This window comes from Dendrobates tinctorius, unplaced genomic scaffold (genome assembly GCF_039654945.1).
Source record: "Dendrobates tinctorius isolate UK_male_01 unplaced genomic scaffold, ASM3965494v1 ptg000054l, whole genome shotgun sequence".
Classification (NCBI taxonomy): Eukaryota; Metazoa; Chordata; class Amphibia; order Anura; family Dendrobatidae; genus Dendrobates; species Dendrobates tinctorius.
This window is the reverse complement of record NW_027361722.1, coordinates 13082145-13103776: the sequence shown is the minus strand read 5'-3', so window position 1 is coordinate 13103776 and position 21632 is coordinate 13082145. Positions and strand designations below refer to the sequence as shown.

General features: G+C 44.4%; 1 protein-coding gene across 1 annotated transcript in view; it reads left to right on the top strand.

Annotated features, from left to right (window-relative positions):
- Nucleotides 1–326: 326 nt before the first annotated feature.
- ARHGAP31 (Rho GTPase activating protein 31) overlaps nt 327–21632 on the top strand; it is a 164127-nt gene continuing 142821 nt past the window's right edge. The window contains exon 1 of the mRNA XM_073577095.1: nt 327–998. Within this exon, the coding sequence (XP_073433196.1) occupies nt 908–998 (91 nt within the window). The 5' untranslated portion in view covers nt 327–907. The remainder of the gene's footprint in view (nt 999–21632) is intronic.

Genomic DNA, 21632 nt, shown 5'->3' with positions numbered 1-21632 from the left:
AGTTGTAGGTGCCTTGTTTGCAGTTTGGCTTTAAAAATAGTCGCATGATTGTTTTTGTTCTTGCCATCATGCGACCAGAGGGCATGCGCAACAGCACAAATGTGAGCAAGCCCTTAAAGTGACAGCTCCCTAATGACCCATCTCCATGTCCCGGACCCTCCAGCGCCACTCCTCTGCTGGGATGGCCCTTCTTCCCCTGACAAGTTCTGGGCTGGGAGGAAGTTGCTGGAGAACAGATTTCCTTCCAGCACAATCCTTGCTGTCCCGTTATCTGGTGGTGCATGTCAGGACTCCTCTGACTCCCTCCCCCCTGTCATACCACCACATCCCCCCCACCCCTCACACACACACTGCCAAAAAAACAAGCAATCCCCCCCCTCCTTCTCCTTCCTCATTTCCTTAACAGCATTTCCTGAGCTGGATAACCCAGTGATTTGTAAGAAAAGGAGGAAGAAGGAAAAAAAAAAGACAGGTCAAAAAGAGTCATTTCCAGCCTCTGGGACTGGTCATGGTGCACCTTGGAGTGCAAGCTCCTGTGACTTTCCACTGAGCCGGAGAAGAGGCTTTCTCCTGGGACATGGTGCCCTGGACCCAGATGCCAAGGTGCCACCACCACCACCAGCAGCTTTGCCTCCCGGGATGTGACCCCTCTGTCCATCCCAAGCTCAGCCTGTAGCTCTCAGTCTCCATCCCTCCTCCTCCTCCTCCCCACCCTGGGGTGACAGCTGATCTCCTGTCCAGAGCTGCTGGGATTTTCATGGAGTGACTTGGAAGGAGCTGGGACATCCCCAATGTTGGCTGGCTGAGCTCACCCTGGGCTCCCTCACCCCTCTCATTGCTGCTTTATCTAGACAGTACTTGTGATTTGCACTGGGAGGGGTAGGGGGGCTCCTCTCTGGACCAACTCATGAAGAACAAGGGAGCCAAGACGAAGATCAAAAGGAAAGGAGCCTTTGGATGTGACCTGACTGAGCACCTGGAGACCTCTGGGCAGGATGGTAAGTGCCCCCTCCTCCTGGCTGCCCACCTAAGGGTGGGCTGCCCCCTCTAGGTCACTGAATGATAGTAGTCCCCCTGTATGGAGCGATCCTGGAACTGATGCAACTGCGAGGTGCGGGCGCGGAGGGGTTAATGGACATCTGATTTGAATTAACGGCCGGAAAAAAGAAAAGGAGAAACTGTTACAAAATGTATCAGCAGAACGTTAACCCCGTGCGCGCTGCAGGGGAGGGGGGTTAACACTTTCACTGCCAGGAATCTGGATTGTACAGCATCAATGCAGGGACATTAACCCTGTGCTGGGAAAGGTCCCTGGTAGGGAAGGGGTGAGCTTTTTACCCCACGGATTGCCAAGAAGAAGCATACCCTGTGAGTTATAACTATACATTGTAAAGGCAATATATTAGGCAGGGCCTGGGTTAACTCACTGCCTGCCAGGGAGCTCCATATCCAGGGAATGGACTGCATTATACAGATGGAGGTAGTAGCATTAACTCGCTGATTGCCAGGAAGCAAGTATCTATGGGGAAGGGGTAACTTTCAGTTTTATAACTGTGGAAGGATAAGAAGAGGGCCCTAGAGTTAACCCATTGACTGCTAGGATGGTGCATGGCACATGTATAGCAGTGTGTGAAGAGGGATCATCTTCTTGTGCCCTGAGTTTCCACTCACAGCGTTACTGTTATATCTTTAACCCCCTTATGTCCAATAAATGAATAATTTTGTACATGTGTTATGATGTCATACTAATGGCTTTGGCTACACTGCAACTTTTTGTAGCGCTACTGATTTGACTCTTAACTATTTTCGCTAAAGACGTATTCCAAATCAATGAGTGGCACATAACTGGGAGGACTGCAGCTGCCACTTAATAGTTAAAATTACATAAAATTGCTGTGCTCCCATGATAAGCTTTGGCTACTTTCACATTAGCGTTTTTTAGCGCCGCGCTTCGTGCACAATCAAAAGGCATGCAAAAAACGCATCATGCATTTTGCACGCCTTTGCTTTTTTTAGGCGTATGCGTTTTAACCAGTTTGTAGCCTTGTTAACTCTTAAAACGCATGCGATTTTAAGCGCATGTCCATCGCACGCCTGCGTTCTCATAGACTGTAATGTGATTTTTTTTTTGGCGCATTCCGTGCACATGTGTTTTTTTTTTTTACACAGGTTGGACGGACCAAAAATGCAACAGGTTGCATCTGGCGTGCCTAGGCGCACACTACAAAAAACGCATGCACACAAAAATGCATGCAAACGCTAGACCATGTGCCCCAATGTTAAACATAGGGGAGCATGGCGCATGCGCATGGATGCGCACAATGCGCTGCGCTAAAAAACGCTAGTGTGAAACCAGCCTTTTGGTGACTTTTTCTTACGCTGCGTATTTTCGAAAAAATTCAAGTAACCTATTTTACTTAATGGGTGCAGAAAATCTGCAGCATCAAAAAGGCACTAAAAGTTCATCATGAGAGGCCTTTTAGATTTGTATGAACAACTTTCCTGGCAAAGAAATGGTTAGTGAAAAGATCACGATTAACCCCTCAATGCCTGAACTTGCACTTTATAAAGTGGAACAGGAATAATAGAATTAGTCAACCTAATCTGGGATAGCAATACTTGTGAGGTGTTGGTGGGGTGCACTTTTATTTGATGATAAGGCATCTTCATAAGTAGCCAGTACCCATTAACGCAAAGCAATTGCTTTTAAGCGTTTGTCTATAATGCATATTGCTCCATTGTAAAGGCATAACTATGGGGGGTGCAGATGCACATGTGCCCTGGAGTCTATGGGGGCACAAAATGTTCCTTTGGCCCAAGAGAGAAGACCACTATTAATAAATAAAAAAAAAAAATTTGTATTGGGGCTCAAGAACTTGTGTGTGTAAATTTCAAAGACATTTCTTCATTTCTTTTTGTATGAATCGTTCACGATCGTCCGAATAATCACATTGAAAATTGATACGTTTGTGGCTAAAAAGGGTTAATATGAATGTTACTTCTTGTACTTGCCCCAAAGAGTCATTCTATTAACATCCTGTATGGATTAAATAGAAATGACACAACTGAGACGATCAGTCATCACGGTGTGTGTCATGCTTACACTCTCTGTGCTGCGGTGAGGAATGGAGAAGGCATTGGAAGACACCTGACATCAGAGTATTTGCTCACTGTGGGTTCAGATTTCCTAATTTTGATGTCACGTATGTTTGTTTTGTAATCGTATTGTTAATTCTTAAAGTGACAGTATGACCATTTTTCCACACCTGGCAAAGTCTCTTCATTGGGAACGTGTCCTGTTCTTCCCCCTTAAGGGCCGATGTTTTCAGATAGACGATGGCAGTAATTACAGCTCTGGTGATTGTATGCGATTGATAATTACAGTGTGTGCGTCTGCGCTCATACGTGGCTGTGACAGAGCGATGGGGACTGTGATGTAGAATAGAGATGGTCCTGTCCTCCTCCACCCCAATCTTAGGGCTCTATGTGTTAAAATAAGGTCCATAAAGAGGAGTTGCACATAACAATCATTCAGATTCCAGCTCTCACTTTTCTCTAATTTTGGGGGCTGATCAAATCTTTACACCCCAAAAGTTCTACAACTTTCTACTTTGTTTCACTTTCTCGCCATTTCAAGATCTGAACTTGCCGTCAAATAATTCAAATTTTCTCGTCTACATCTGGAGGCTGAAAACCTGTAGAAACCTAAAACTTCTCGCAGCTGCGGGTTTATTACAGTTGCATCTAGTCTAGACAATCCGTTATGTGGTTAATACATTTCTCACTTGTCCATATAGTTTCCAAGATCTCTGCTTGCTGTGAGAGTTCTGATAGACTGTGATGAGCCCTCCATCCTATGTCACGTGGACACGATCCCTTTTTTGGCTTTTTTAGCCTGTGAATAGAAATAACAATACTCTCGTTCACTGATAGCAAGCAGAGAGGAAATGCTAAGACCAGAGTTGGACTGGCCCACCGGAGAACCGTAGAAACCTCCGGTGGGCCCTGGCTTCTTCTTCAGGAGAGTTCATAGTGCAAACCTTGAGTGGGACAGAAAGGTGGGCCCTCAGAATCAAATCCTCTGGTGGGCCCAATAGACCGTACATTTCATCGATGAGTTTTTGATGATGCGTATTTTTGAAAAAAATGTAAATGACTTCTCTTACTTAATGGATGCAGAAAATCTGCAACAACAAAAAACCTCATTGTGGTAATGTAGCCTTAGAAAATGTCTCATTCCTGCAGCTCATGAAGCGGCTGCCTTCACCCAGTTTTTGGCTACTGGATATTGAAATTTCCGGTGAGAGTTTTTTTCATATTATTATTAATAAGATGAAGTATAAATTCCATAAAGCCGTAAACATCAATATAGATCTTATCATTTATTGATAGAACACTTTACTGTGAATGAAAACTGTGGATTCACTGAGGCTTCATTGCCTGTTTCCCCATGATCACAGGAACCAATCACAAGCCAGCTTTCTTTTTTACGCCCCCCCCCCCAATAGACCCAGTGTCCTAATGATAAGAGTGAACTGTCTGATTACAGGGCAGGAAGTGTTGTCATGGGACAGAGTTAGCGTGGGCCCTTGGAGGACAGTGTCAAAGTGGGCTCCTCTTCACTTGTTTTTTCTTCTTCGCCTTCCAGCAGCTGTAACTTTTTTTTATTTATTTTTATGTAATTTTTGTGTCAAAAGAGTTATGTAATTTCTTGTTGCACAAGTTGTAGATTGTATTGTTACTATTTTGGGGTCCATAGGGCTTTCTGATCTTTTTTATTTCATTTTTTGGGGGGAAGCAAATTGACCGTAAACAGCCATTTTGCTGGCATCCTGAACGCCATTTACTATTACTAGCCCCCCCACGACATAATGACCTGCTGAGGATATTCGCAGTGCTCTGGTCTGGCTGCTTCGGAGTACCAGAGAAGATGCCGGATCAGGGTAGGGTGAATATTGGTGGTCTTTTTCCTGAATTGGCTTCGCTGGTGGACTTGCTGTAGTTTTCGTGGTTGCTCCGCCGCCGGCGTCTTATCGGGAGCAGCTACTCCAAAGAATGTACACGAAAGTTCTTTTAATCACTTCATGGTTTTTAAGGCAAAAGAAGTAAAAAAAAAAAAAAAAAAATGTAACACATGCAGAGCAATGTCGTTTTAACATTACTGTGCAAAACGTTCACTTTTTGCAGTGGTTTTGCGGCGCTTTTTCAGGCAGCTTCCAGGCGATATCCACTTGAAAATGCCGCTGTGTGCACATACCCTCCGGATAAGTTTTATTTTTAGGAGAATTTTGATGGCTCCCACTTTATAGAGGAAATAGACAATATCTGTCAGGAAATCCGCTCCCAATCACCAAGTTCAGTGACTCCCATCCCTCCCTGCATTTCCCCTGGCTCACTCTCCACATTCGATCCCATCACAGAAGAAGAAGTCTCCAGACTCCTCTCCTCTTCTCGTCCGACTACATGCACAACCGACCCCATTCCCTCACATCTCCTCCAGTCTCTCTCTCCAATCGTCACAACTCACCTAACTACAATCTTTAATCTCTCCCTCTCCTCTGGCATTTTCCCCTCCTCCTTCAAACACTCTATCATTACTCCATTACTAAAGAAACCCACCCTTGACCCATCCTGCACAAACAACTACAGACCAGTCTCCAATCTCCCCTTCATCTCTAAACTCTTGGAGCGCCTGATATACTCCCGCCTTACCCGTTACCTCTCCACTCACTCCCTCCTAGACCCTTCACAGTCCGGTTTCCGCCCCCTACATTCGACAGAAACTGCACTCATCAAAGTGACCAATGACCTTCTGACAGCAAAACGTAACGGTGACCACTCTCTGCTCATTCTTCTCGACCTTTCTGCAGCTTTCGACACTGTTGACCACCCTCTCCTACTCTCTAGGCTCCAGTCACTAGGCATTAAGGACACTGCTCTCACTTGGTTCTCCTCCTATCTTTCTGACCGCTCCTTCAGTGTTCTGTTCTCTGGCTCCACTTCATCTCCTCTTCCTCTCACTGTCGGGGTACCTCAGGGCTCAGTCCTTGGCCCCCTTCTCTTCTCTCTCTACACGGCCCCAATTGGACAGACCATCAGCAGATTTGGCTTTCAGTACCATCTTTATGCTGATGACACACAACTGTACACATCATCCCATGACCTTACCCCCGCTGTACTACAGAACGCCACTGACTGTCTGTCTGCAGTCTCCAACATCATGTCTGCTCTCTATCTGAAACTCAACCTCTCCAAAACTGAACTTCTTCTGCTCCCGCCATCAACTAACCTCCCTAAATCTGACATTTCCCTCTCCATGGGTGGCACCATAATAACACCCCGACAGCAGGCGCGCTGTCTGGGTGTTATGTTTGACTCCGATCTCTCCTTCACCTCCCATATACAATCTCTTGCCCACTCATGCCGCTTACACCTAAAGAACATCTCTAGAATCCGCCCTTTTCTCACCATGGAAACAACAAAAACCCTCACTGTCGCCCTGATCCACTCCCGCCTGGACTACTGTAATGCTCTATTAATTGGCCTCCCCCTCACTCGACTCTCCCCTCTCCAGTCCATCCTTAATGCAGCAGCCAGGATTGTCCATCTGGCTAATCGTTTCTCGGACGCATCCGCTCTTCGCCAGTCGTTACTATGGCTGCCCATTCATTACAGGATCCAATTCAAAGTACTTGTTCTCACCCACAAAGCTATCCACAGTGCGGCACACCCTTACATCTCCTCCCTCATTTCTGTCTATCGGCCTAACCGACCACTGCGCTCTGCAAATGACTTTCGACTAACCTCTGCCCTAATCCGTACCTCCCACTCCCGACTCCAAGACTTCTCCCGTGCTGCGCCAATCCTCTGGAATGCTCTACCCCAAGATATTAGGACCATCCACATTTTGCATAGTTTTAGGCGCTCACTCAAAACACATTTGTTCAGAGCGGCCTATCACATTCAGTAATCAAAGTCATTTTATGCTTGTGTGTAGCCCATTCACTATCTCCATCTATCCCCCACCCCCTGAAGATGGCTGGACCATCATTGTAAATACATCACTGTAAATACACACCTGTACTCTGTATCTCCTCCACCTCATTGTAGATTGTAAGCTCCCACGAGCAGGGGCGTCTTATTTCGCTTTAATTATTGTATTGTTAGCGTTGTTACTTATGACAGTTGTGTTTGACACTGTTCAACTGTAAAGCGCTGCGGAATATGTTGGCGCTATATAAATAAAGATTATTATTATTATTATTATTATGGATCCATCTATGCTTTGAATCCTTTTCTATTCATTTCAATAGAAAAATCCCTTTGCTTTGCGTACATCGAGTTCAGCAAGGTTTCGGAATTACTGTGGGGATGAAAAATAGCAACGGCGTCACTTCTTCCTTGTGGAATCTGCTCCAAGCTTGACACTGTCATGACAAAAGGCTGCAAAACACAGTGTGGTAAAAAGAACATCAGGAAAAGAAAGAAAAAAATCTCCAAATTTCCCTCCTCATCTCAAATAATGCATTTTATGCATTGGATTGCTTATTACTTTTTTCCACCTCCAAGCAAAAACTCCATGTGAACATGCTCTTAGGGTCAGATATGCAGCAGAATTTCTATCTGGATATTCAAGGATGAAGATGTGTAACATGTTACAGTACCAAATCTCATGCAAACGCTGCAGAGAAAATCTGCAGCCACTAAAGTTTATCAATCTGCACAAGAGACAAGAGAAATGCAGCAAAAAAAAAAAACACAGCACAACCTGCTTTTTGTAAGTAGCTTCTTCACTGCCAGGAGAGCAGGTTTTGCTGTAGAAAAAAAAATGCAACAAAGAAAGCAATGTGTGAACATAGCCTGTTTTTGCTTCAAAAACTCCTCCAATAACTCTAGAGCCCTAGAGAGTTTTTTTGTCTGTTTTTTGCAGCCTTTTGATTGGATGCTGCCTTGTTTAGGGCGTTTTCCGCCAGGAACCGCTTCAGAGAAGTGACATGTGCTTTCTCTTCTCCAAACTAGCGATTTTGAAACCTTGAAGCGCTTTTTCCTGTGGTTTTTTTTTTTGGGGGGGGGGGAAGCGGCGCAGTATAAATAAACTCTTAAGGCTGAAATCACACATGCAGTTTTTTTGGAAATCTATAGGAAGGCCTTCTCCTTCCCGCTGATTCCACTTCTGGCTTTGTGTGCCCTCAGTCTTAGGCTGTGTGCCCACGTTGTGTTTTTTAAGCGTTTCCGCCGCGTTTTTGCCGCAGTGGAAACGCTTAAAAAATGCTAACAAAACGCATCCCCATGCAATCCTTTGGGATTCCGCAGTTGCTGTGCCCATGCTGCGGATTTTTCAGCTGCGGAATTGCATCACGGTAAAATCCGCTGCATGTTCAATAATTTTGCGGAATCGCGGCGATTCCGCCGCCATAGGATTGCATTGAAATGCTCACTTTACGCATGTGGCTATTTACACCATGGGTAAAGTGAGCGCTTCATGTGCGGATGGTACCCAGGGTCTGGAGGAGAGGAGATTCCATGCCCTGGGTACCATATTCCTGTAAAAAATAGAATTGAAAAAAAAATAGGGATATACTTACCCTCTGTCGGCCCCCGGAGTCCTCCCGGCCCTCAGCGGCACTGCCACCAAGTTCCTTTCCCAGGGATGCATTGCGAGAATCACCTCAGATGACGTCATGGTCGCGAGACCTCTACGTCATCAGAGGTGATTCTCGCAATGCATCCCTGGGAACGGAACTTGCCGGCAGCGCCGCTGAGGGCCGGAAGGACTCCGGGGGCTGACAGAAAAAAAATAGGGATATACTTACCCTCTGTCGGCCCCCGGAGTCCTCCCGACCCTCAGCGGCACTGCCACCAAGTTGCGTTCCCAGGGATGCATTGCAAGAATCACCTCAGATGACGTCATGGTCGCGAGACCTCTACGTCATCAGAGGTATTATTTTTTTACATTTGATATTTTGCTACTGATGCTGCACAGGCAGCTTCAATAGTAAAAAGTTGGTCACACTTGTCAAGCCCTATGCTTGTGTGTGACCAACCTGTCAATCACCTTTTTAAGCGATGCTTCAAATCGCTTGGACAAGCCCTGCCATTCTGCTAGCTACAAACGCTAGTGTTTTGTGGGAAAACGCATGCGAATTCCACATGCGTTTTAACGGCGGCGGGGAGTGGCGGACAATTCCGCTGCATTTCTGCAACGTGGGCACTTAGCCTTATAGTAGTAGTGGTCGCCGGTCGTCACGCAGCGCCCCAGAGAGGGCTGTATGCTGTTTTTGCTTCTTTTGACTCTACCCCGCTTTGCTGATGACAGGACTGTACCGGTCCCTCCGCTAGATGCAGGAATTTGGGGTAATGACTCCCACATGGGTTAGGAATGGCAGGAGTCGGGCCAGGCGGGAGGAATGCTGGTGGCTCCATCTGTTTCCCACCTGCCCCTTCTCCGCAGAGTGGCTGCCATTCCTGCTCGCCTTCCATCAGCAGCCAGCATAGAGAGGTCTCTGTTCTGGGACAGTCCGGGTCTCTGATCAGCCGCCAAGCAGAGTGCGTGCCTGCGCCTTTAACGCTTGCTTCATTTCCTTCACATGTCTCTGTAGACACGTGTGTGTGCCGCAACACGTCCCAGTCACTCACCGTCGCCATTAATCCTCTAACATAAACTATGTCTATTCCTCCAGGTCACTGGAATGGTGGAAATACTTCAGCCATCGTCTGTCTCAGTCTGGAAAAGCTGGGTGACAACTATCACGTCTATCCTCTTATTTAAAAGGGGTTCTCAGCCGGGATTCTTCTGAGCTCTGATTGGTCGCTATGGGCAACAGTTTTCACAAATGATGACAAGTGTGAGAAATTTACAAAACGTTCTCCAAGAAAATGTCTGACACCCATAGCAACCAATCACAGCACAGCTTTCATGTCATATTCTGCTCTTGAAAAAATGAAAGCTGTGCTGCGATTGGTTGCTATGAGCAATAGTTTCATAGAGCTCCTTTATTAAAAATGTTGCCCTTAGCAACCAATCAAAGCTCAGCTTTCGTTTTCTAAACTGCTCTTGTAAAATGACAGCAGCGTTGTGATTGGTTGCTATGGACAACAAAGAAAGGTTTTCATAGATTTCTAAGAATACGCCGCTGCCATAAATCCCTCTGTATTAGGCGGTGGTAAAGCAGAGCGCTGTATGATAACGTGTCGATTTTAGTTAATAGAGTCATTATTAACAGTTTACAAAAAGTTATCACAGCTAATAAATGATGTTGCCAGTGAGTGCAGCGCCAGAAAGTAAACTCTCTCCAGCCAGGCGATATAATCAGCTATATTACACGTCAGCGGCCCCCCAACATAATGCCGAGCTATAACGGCACAGTGCGCTCATAACAGCGCCAAGTAGAAGCCGCCGTAAATGGCGCCAGTAATCAGGCCTCACAACTACGGAGGGACAGATGATGCGTCGCGCCCCAATCCGCGCCCATTTACCATTTCTTTCTCCCCTGCCAGGAGGAGTTGTCAGAGGGACGCTGATAGTGAGGGACATTCAGCAGACGCCTGAGACTGCGGAGCGTAGACCCACATCCAGGACTGTCCGCAGTATCCGGGGGACTCTGGACAGGAGGCCACGAATCTCTAACCTTCCGGCGTCCCCGGGTCCCCATCACCCAGGGTCGGAGCAGCATCACCTGTGCGTCCTGCTCCTCTCTAGTTGGGACCTGTGGATTATTTTTCGTTCATTTAGGCTGTGTGCCCACGTAAGCGTTTTTTTCACATTTTCTAAGCATTTTTTTTCCCTGCAAAAAACGCTTAAAAAACGCATACATTAAGCATCCCATTCTTACAATGCATTCCGCAATTTTCGTGCACATGATGCGTTTTTTTCCGCAAAAAAAAAAAAAATGCAGCATGTTAATTAATTTTGCGAAAAAAAAAACGCATTTCCAACTATATTCAATGAGAATGTGGATGCTCCGGAAAAAAGCGCGCAAAAAAAGCGAGAAAAAAAATGGAGGAGTCCGTTTTTTTCTCAGGAAATTTCTGCATACGTGGGCACATAGCCTCACAGTCAGAGCCGTCAGAACTTTCTCTCTTTTTATGGAGCTTCACTATACAAATTTTGTGTCTGTGTAAGGCCGTGTTCACACGCTGCAGAAATTCTGTGTTTTTTTTCTGCAGGATCCGCACCATACTATTCTAAAACAGGCTTCTCCCCCTTATTTGATGCGTTTTTTTGGTGCAGATGTGAAGCCGCGTTTTTAATGCGTTTTTTTATTAGTCCAAGAAAGTTGTGATTCTGCACTTAAAAAAGTAATATTGCCATGATCTATAGTTAGTGCCTCAGGGGTGCCTGCTTCAGGGTTCATTCACACGTCCTATTTTTCCACATACGAGAAACATGGACCAATTATTCTGATCAGGTCTCGTTCACACGTTCAGAATTTTGGTCAGTATTTTACATCAGTATTTGTGAACCAAGATCATAAGGGGGTGATAAATGCCGCAGTGGTGGAGTGCCCACCACTAGCATCAACTTCAGGGTCCCACTTGTTCAGCTACATTCAAATATGACTTTACCCTCATTGGGTGGATTGATAAAATAATAAGCTGCTGCCTCTGTATGTAATGTAATAAATCAAGTATATTGTGTCAAATATTGCTCATATAAGAGTGGCCCACCAGAGAATTCTCCCGTTTTCCTGTGGGCCAGTCCGAGCCTGATTGTAGGAACACATTGACTGGTACTATTCAGCTCCGTCCCAAAATTAAGAGACCACCACATCATATCCCTGTCATGGGCAGCCCATTCTCCGGACCTGAACCCCATTGAAAACCTCTGGAATGTAATCAAGAGGATGATGGATAGTCACAAGCCATCAACCAAAGAAGAACTGCTTACATTTTTGCGCCAGAAGCCGTGTGAGAGACTGGTGGAAAGCAGCCAAGACGCATGAAAGCTGGGATTAACAATCAAGATTATTTCACAAAATATCGATTTCAGAACTCTTCCTGAGTTAAAACATTAGTATTGTTGTTTCTAAATGATTATGAACTTGTTTTCTTTGCATTATTTGAGGTCTGAAAGCACTGGTTGTTGTTGTTTTTTTTTGTTTTGTTTTTTCAATTTTGACCATTTTTCTTTGTCAGAAAAAAAATGCTAAATTTAGTGCTTGGAAATTCGGAGACATGTTGTCAGACGTTTATAGACTAAAAGAATAGTTTACATTTTACTCAAAAATATACAGAGAAAAATCAGACAAACTGAACATATTTGAAAGTGGTCTCTTAATTTTAGCCAGAGCTATACATGGGTGCCTTCTTTAATCTCCCCAGATGTAGTGCAAGTCAGAGAGCCTATATCCCAATTCCAGTTCAAAAACAAAAAACCTATCGGCGTGCCTCATCGGTGACGTTGGTCAGAATGCCCTCAATGGGTAGGGCTAGTTAAAATGTTCCTATAACAGCGGTAAAGAGCCCTCGTGAATACACTGTCCAACAGAGAGACCCCATTAACAAATCCTTTATACAATGTCCCCCTAAGTGCACTGTTGTATACTCGACCTGATCACAGACTACTAGTCTAGCAGTAATAAAGTCTATACTCTCTTGTTCCCCCCTCAAATCCACTCATCAAATTGCTGTTGTTGCTCCTCTTCCTTTGCTTACTTTATATTCTGAACATAAAACAAGTCTATGCAGCACAAACAGGCAGTGTACTGTATCGCGGATAGAAATGCCTTTATGTACCTGTAATTACAGAAAGTCAAGGCAAGGAAGACTTCACAAGCTGTAGAATATAAAGACTGTCCAACCTTTTGGTGGTAGCATGACCTATAAGTCAACGTCCTACCCTTTAACACTCCTTGCAACAGATCCAGATTTTTCTTTCTTTACGCAAGAGAGCTAATTTGCAAACTTTTTTCCCCCACGGGACATCGTCGATAAGAGACTATACATAGCTGGTCTACTTAAAGGGAATCTAACAGTAGGATCAACCCTCCTAAGCCGACTCTATGGGCATGTAGGTCATAGGAAGCTGAATGAAATGATACCTTGATATAGGCAATCAAAAGTCTTATTCCTAAGAAATCTACATTTTTCTCTTGTGCAAATGAGCAATTAATATCTGTGGACTAAAATCTGCCTCCAGAGCTTATTTCTTATGTAAGGGGGAATTACCAATATGAGACATGTAGATCAGGAGAACAGACTGTCAGTTATTACATGTCTCACATTGGTAACGCCTCCTTTCATTTAGCCTAAGCTCTAGAGGTGAACTTTCAGGGAGATCTATGTCCGGCCCATAGATCTTAACTGCTCATTTACATATTAAGAAAGCCACGGATTTCTCGGGAATGAGACATCGATTCGCAGATATTAAAGTACCATTTTATTCAACTTTTTCATGACCTACATGTCTCTACAGATGACTTAGGAGGGTTGACCCTACAGAGATTCCCTTTAAGGAAAGTTAGTCATCTTTCAAAGAGATTACTGTTTTTTTTTTTAGTAATTGCTGTTTTTCTTTTTTAGAGCATTTTTAATTTTTCTTTTAATTTTTGGAGCATGGCAAGAAAAATCACATTTTTCGATATATATATATTGAGCATTCAGCATTTTGTAAACTATTCTGTGACACAAAAGACATTATTGTGAAAAAAAAAGTATATTCTTGTACAACAGCTTAACGTTTTGAAGCATATATTATTTTTGTGAAAATATAATATATGGGGAAAACTGTGTGGTTCATCCTATTCAATTTTTGTATTTAGTGTTAAAAAAAGAGATTTTCTACTACATAATGCCAGCGCACAATACATTCTGTTGCAGTGTACCGTATATTTTTTCACAGGGTACACAAACATAATTTTTAATTACATTTTTTTTTCTTTAGGCCTGGATATTAATTGCCACCATTAGCTATGTTGACTCAGCATTGACCAGTACGATCTGTACAAAGAAAACCTGCGTCACATCATATGTCTGGGAATAATTATCAAAATGGGGTAAATCAGTGAAAATTCTTCTATCCAGATCTACAAAATATAGATAATGGGGAGGTCCTGACAGTAGTTAGGAGGAGGGATTGAGGGTCCGGGTCTCATGCAGATTCTAAACTTGACTTCTTATAAGATGATGTCCGGAAAACATTGGAAGGGTTTCCTTGTTCCTAAATAAGAAGTCACACCCTATGTTCTCTGTGATTTTTTTTTTTTTTTTTTTCCTCCTCTTGAAATTAAGTCATTTTCTGGTTATGGAAAAGTCAAATTAATCTGTCTGGGAGGGTAGGGTGAGGTTCAGAAAATCATTATAATATGCAGGAAATATTGAAACAAATTTCACAAAAATAATAGCAAAAAAAAATTCTAAATTGAAAAAATAATTCTTACATTTCCTTGATTATAACTGCAAACCTTATGAACTGTAGATAGACAGATAACACACTGATTAAAATGACTTACAATTTACATTTCACTGCATGTTAAGTAAGCAAATTTATCATTTTCTTTCTTTCTAAAGCAGATTCTTGGAAATATTTTCAAATTGGCCCAATGTTAAGCCCCATTGCGGTACCACATGTAAAACTTGTGCCTTTAATGCCATAGTTATTCTAGTAAAATGGGAAAAGCTGCAAGAAATACGGTGCTTAAGGCCATGTTACCACATGGTATAGATGTTGCATTTTTGTGTGTAGAAAATCGTCTGCGTTAAACAGTTCAAGCAAATTGAATGTAATTTCACTAAAACTCATGCTTTTGAAGATGCTATTGGTTTGTTTTGTTTTTTGGTGATTTTTCTTCTTTATAGGTTTTGTATTGAGAGCCTGAAAAAAACGCTTGTAAAAAATTAAATTGTAAATTTAAAGTGTGCAATCTGTACTAGCATGTATTGAGAAAACACTTCAAGTTTGCATCTAAAAGACATAAAAAAAGATATAAAAAAGAGGAAAAAAGAGCAAAAATGCAAAGCAGATTGCTATTGTGGAAAACCTGCAGAAAAACCTGGGGAAAAAAATCAGCGGTTTTTCACATGGCGCATGGCCTAAAAGATAATGCATGCTGTAGTTTGAAAGGTGGTCACAAGTGGACAATTTATAAATTGACCAATAATAGCCTTAGGTTTGGGTTAGTCATGGGACTTAAGCTATACAGCTCCTTTAGTAAGAAGATGGCAGGTAGCTCAGATTTAAGGCTGTACCATCATATAATACTTTAGCATGTGCCCCACTATAGAGTGAAATTATCAGATTTAGATGAGTGATTATTTGATTTGACTACTGTACATTGAATAGGGTAATGAAAGGGGCATGACTTCCTCCACAATCCTCACATCTGTTTCCTGCTCCGATCCCTCTCCCTATGATGCTGCCCTGATGATGTCAGTTGTTACTCAGCACCCGTGTCCTTAATAATGCAGCACAGGCTTTGAAGTAGAGGCTTGCTATTCTCTGACGACAACATCCTAATTGCCCTTTCCCTACTTTGATTTTTTTAAAATAACAACAAATCTTCCTAAGTGGCTACGTGAGACATGACCCATCTGATTCCAATCAGTTACCGATCGATGTATAGACCACATTCTCAGTGATGTCACTGCTCTCTAGTGATGGATAGGCTGCATTCTCAGTGATGTCACGGCTCTCTAGTGATGGATAGGCTGCATTCTCAGTGATGTCACCGCTCTCTAGTGATGGATAGGCTGCATTCTCAGTGATGTCACGGCTCTCTAGTGATGGATAGGCTGCATTCTCAGTGATGTCACCGCTCTCTAGTGATGGATAGGCTGCATTCTCAGTGATGTCACGGCTCTCTAGTGATGGATAGGCTGCATTCTCAGTGATGTCACGGCTCTCTAGTGATGGATAGGCTGCATTCTCAGTGATGTCACGGCTCTCTAGTGATGGATAGGCTGCATTCTCAGTGATGTCACGGCTCTCTAGTGATGGATAGGCTGCATTCTCAGTGATGTCACGGCTCTCTAGTGATGGATAGGCTGCATTCTCAGTGATGTCACGGCTCTCTAGTGATGGATAGGCTGCATTCTCAGTGATGTCACTGCTCTCTAGTGATGGATAGGCTGCATTCTCAGTGATGTCACCGCTCTCTAGTGATGGATAGGCTGCATTCTCAGTGATGTCACGGCTCTCTAGTGATGGATAGGCTGCATTCTCAGTGATGTCACCGCTCTCTAGTGATGGATAGGCTGCATTCTCAGTGATGTCACGGCTCTCTAGTGATGGATAGGCTGCATTCTCAGTGATGTCACCGCTCTCTAGTGATGGATAGGCTGCATTCTCAGTGATGTCACCGCTCTCTAGTGATGGATAGGCTGCATTCTCAGTGATGTCACGGCTCTCTAGTGATGGATAGGCTGCATTCTCAGTGATGTCACGGCTCTCTAGTGATGGATAGGCTGCATTCTCAGTGATGTCACGGCTCTCTAGTGATGGATAGGCTGCATTCTCAGTGATGTCACGGCTCTCTAGTGATGGATAGGCTGCATTCTCAGTGATGTCACGGCTCTCTAGTGATGGATAGGCTGCATTCTCAGTGATGTCACGGCTCTCTAGTGATGGATAGGCTGCATTCTCAGTGATGTCACTGCTCTCTAGTGATGGATAGGCTGCATTCTCAGTGATGTCACCGCTCTCTAGTGATGGATAGGCTGCATTCTCAGTGATGTCACGGCTCTCTAGTGATGGATAGGCTGCATTCTCAGTGATGTCACGGCTCTCTAGTGATGGATAGGCTGCATTCTCAGTGATGTCACGGCTCTCTAGTGATGGATAGGCTGCATTCTCAGTGATGTCACGGCTCTCTAGTGATGGATAGGCTGCATTCTCAGTGATGTCACTGCTCTCTAGTGATGGATAGGCTGCATTCTCAGTGATGTCACGGCTCTCTAGTGATGGATAGGCTGCATTCTCAGTGATGTCACGGCTCTCTAGTGATGGATAGGCTGCATTCTCAGTGATGTCACGGCTCTCTAGTGATGGATAGGCTGCATTCTCAGTGATGTCACGGCTCTCTAGTGATGGATAGGCTGCATTCTCAGTGATGTCACTGCTCTCTAGTGATGGATAGGCTGCATTCTCAGTGATGTCACCACTCTAGTGATGGATAGGCTGCATTCTCAGTGATGTCACCGCTCTCTAGTGATGGATTGGCTGCATTCTCAGTGATGTCACCGCTCTAGTGATGGATAGGCTGCATTCTCAGTGATGTCACTGCTCTCTAGTGATGGATAGGCTGCATTCTCAGTGATGTCACCGCTCTAGTGATGGATAGGCTGCATTCTCAGTGATGTCACCGCTCTCTAGTGATGGATTGGCTGCATTCTCAGTGATGTCACCGCTCTAGTGATGGATAGGCTGCATTCTCAGTGATGTCACTGCTCTCTAGTGATGGATAGGCTGCATTCTCAGTGATGTCACCACTCTAGTGATGGATAGACTGCATTCTCAGTGATGTCACTGCTCTCTAGTGATGGATAGGCTGCATTCTCAGTGATGTCACCGCTCTCTAGTGATGGATAGGCTGCATTCTCAGTGATGTCACCGCTCTCTAGTGATGGATAGACTGCATTCTCAGTGATGTCACTGCTCTCTAGTGATGGATAGGCTTGCATTCTCAGTGATGTCACCGCTCTCTAGTGATGGATAGGCTGCATTCTCAGTGATGTCACCGCTCTCTAGTGATGGATAGGCTGCATTCTCAGTGATGTCACTGCTCTCTAGTGATGGATAGGCTGCATTCTCAGTGATGTTACCGCTCTCTAGTGATGGATAGGCTGCATTCTCAGTGATGTCACCGCTCTCTAGTGATGGATAGGCTGCATTCTCAGTGATGTCACCGCTCTCTAGTGAATGGATAGGCTGCATTCTCAGTGATGTCACTGCTCTCTAGTGAATGGATAGGCTGCATTCTCAGTGATGTCACCGCTCTCTAGTGATGGATAGGAGGCATTCTCAGTGATGTCACCGCTCTCTAGTGAATGGATAGGCTGCATTCTCAGTGATGTCACCGCTCTCTAGTGATGGATAGGCTGCATTCTCAGTGATGTCACCGCTCTCTAGTGAATGGATAGGCTGCATTCTCAGTGATGTCACCGCTCTCTAGTGATGGATAGGCTGCATTCTCAGTGATGTCACCGCTCTCTAGTGATAGGCTGCATTCTCAGTGATGTCACCGCTCTCTAGTGATAGGCTGCATTCTCAGTGATGTCACCGCTCTCTAGTGATGGATAGGCTGCATTCTCAGTGATGTCACCGCTCTCTAGTGATGGATAGGCTGCATTCTCAGTGATGTCACCGCTCTCTAGTGAATGGATAGGCTGCATTCTCAGTGATGTCACCGCTCTCTAGTGATGGATAGGCTGCATTCTCAGTGATGTCACCGCTCTCTAGTGATGGATAGGCTGCATTCTCAGTGATGTCACCGCTCTCTAGTGATGGATAGGCTGCATTCTCAGTGATGTCACCGCTCTCTAGTGATGGATAGACTGCATTCTCAGTGATGTCACTGCTCTCTAGTGATGGATAGGCTGCATTCTCAGTGATGTCACCGCTCTCTAGTGATGGATAGGCTGCATTCTCAGTGATGTCACCGCTCTCTAGTGATGGATAGGCTGCATTCTCAGTGATGTCACTGCTCTCTAGTGATGGATAGGCTGCATTCTCAGTGATGTCACCGCTCTCTAGTGATGGATAGGCTGCATTCTCAGTGATGTCACCGCTCTCTAGTGATGGATAGGCTGCATTCTCAGTGATGTCACCGCTCTCTAGTGAATGGATAGGCTGCATTCTCAGTGATGTCACTGCTCTCTAGTGAATGGATAGGCTGCATTCTCAGTGATGTCACCGCTCTCTAGTGATGGATAGGAGGCATTCTCAGTGATGTCACCGCTCTCTAGTGAATGGATAGGCTGCATTCTCAGTGATGTCACCGCTCTCTAGTGATGGATAGGCTGCATTCTCAGTGATGTCACCGCTCTCTAGTGAATGGATAGGCTGCATTCTCAGTGATGTCACCGCTCTCTAGTGATGGATAGGCTGCATTCTCAGTGATGTCACCGCTCTCTAGTGATAGGCTGCATTCTCAGTGATGTCACCGCTCTCTAGTGATAGGCTGCATTCTCAGTGATGTCACCGCTCTCTAGTGATGGATAGGCTGCATTCTCAGTGATGTCACCGCTCTCTAGTGATGGATAGGCTGCATTCTCAGTGATGTCACCGCTCTCTAGTGATGGATAGGCTGCATTCTCAGTAATGTCACCGCTCTCTAGTGATGGATAGGCTGCATTCTCAGTGATGTCACCGCTCTCTAGTGATAGGCTGCATTCTCAGTGATGTCACCGCTCTCTAGTGATAGGCTGCATTCTCAGTGATGTCACCGCTCTCTAGTGAATGGATAGGCTGCATTCTCAGTGATGTCACCGCTCTCTAGTGATGGATAGGCTGCATTCTCAGTGATGTCACCGCTCTCTAGTGATGGATAGGCTGCATTCTCAGTGATGTCACCGCTCTCTAGTGATGGATAGGCTGCATTCTCAGTGATGTCACCGCTCTCTAGTGATAGGCTGCATTCTCAGTGATGTCACCGCTCTCTAGTGATGGATAGGCTGCATTCTCAGTGATGTCACCGCTCTCTAGTGATGGATAGGCTGCATTCTCAGTGATGTCACCGCTCTCTAGTGAATGGATAGGCTGCATTCTCAGTGATGTCACCGCTCTCTAGTGATGGATAGGCTGCATTCTCAGTGATGTCACCGCTCTCTAGTGATAGGCTGCATTCTCAGTGATGTCACCGCTCTCTAGTGATAGGCTGCATTCTCAGTGATGTCACCGCTCTCTAGTGATGGATAGGCTGCATTCTCAGTGATGTCACCGCTCTCTAGTGATGGATAGGCTGCATTCTCAGTGATGTCACCGCTCTCTAGTGATAGGCTGCATTCTCAGTGATGTCACCGCTCTCTAGTGATAGGCTGCATTCTCAGTGATGTCACCGCTCTCTAGTGATGGATAGGCTGCATTCTCAGTGATGTCACTGCTCTCTAGTGAATAGATAGGCTGCATAATGAGTGAAATTACTGTGTAAATTTTCTTATGCAGATTTTGCATTGCAAAAAAGTGAAATCCGCTGTGAAAATCTGCAGCATAACATGACACCCGACAGACCTTAAATCACTTTTGCAGACCAATTTTTTTCACTGTGAATTCTTTCTTCCTGCGAGTCTAGATGGAAAATCCTCAGCATTTTCGTCTTGTGTGAACATAGCCATAGACAATTACAATGTTACTGGTCATATTATTGTGCTTGTATGGGGTTTTTTTTAATTTCCCAAGGCCAAATTCAAAACATATGGGAATAAATTGTGTCCTCGCTGTGCAGCTTTTGGCCAGGTTACTTTCCCACGAGCTACTTGCCTGGAAAATCATCTCATTATCGGACTTAGTCGGAGATTGTTTGGTAACCCTTACATTTGTGGAAGAAGCGAGGTAACAATGTGCCAATGTTGCCATGTGCCCTGTATGTTACAAACATGCCGATACCTCACCCCCAGGGAGATCAGCGCTTTCTCCAGGTGTCAGGTGACCCTCCCCAATCATTCTCTCGTCATGTAGCATTTTCTTTTTCATCCTTGACATTGACTATTTGCTTCATTTGCATTAATTCCCTGAGGAAACCCCTTATAGACCTCTGTGTCATCCATCGCCGTCTGCATGGCACTGAGGATCCCATCTGTTTCCTGCAGCAATAGGGGATCTATACCATGACTATATCTACCATATGGGCTCCAGCCTATGGCGACATGGATAAGGGCGCAGAACAAAAAATGTTACCTATTCTTATAACATTTTATTTTTATTCATTGCTCAAGGTTTCCATCATTATTACCCCATATCCTCCCCCGTATCGTCAAAGGCATCTATTCTCCTTCAGAGGTAGTGTGGCTGCTGTAGGACGGCCCCTGCTCAGTTGGACTTCACCCACATTTACTCATGGGTGGTGCTTAAACACAGCTGACCATTCACACAGGTACAATGCTGGGGGTGTGTCGGATGATCAACAAGCACTGGGACGCCCTAGTCTGGGATAGGGACATAAATTGGTATCAAGATGGACAAAGATTTATTGATTTAATAAAGGGCTTTATAATAATGTAGGTTTTTTTTTTGTATAATTACAAATTTAGAAAGGAGTACACCTTCTAGTTCTGTGGAATATTCATAATTCTGCATACTTTTATGGTAGATCTCTGTATAGATCTATGGATAGACACATATTCAATATTAAATATATAATTGATTGATACATATTAGATACGTAAATGGTTACATACATATAAGACACATGATCCATAAACAGCTGACAACACAGCAAAGGGATATCATTATTAAAAGTTGTCAGGAGAAGGGGACAAAAACATTTCTCGGGCATTACGTATACTACTATGAAGAAGTCATTAATTGGTGAAGTGGCGTAAATTTGGCACAGCAGTGACATCACCTAGAATATGATGTTCTTCAAAAATCGATGGAAAGACAAGAAGAAAATTGATCCAGGAGGCTATCAAGAGGCCTACAGGAACATTAAAGGTGTTGCAAGAATTTCTGGCAAGTTTTGGTTGTGATCTGCATATGA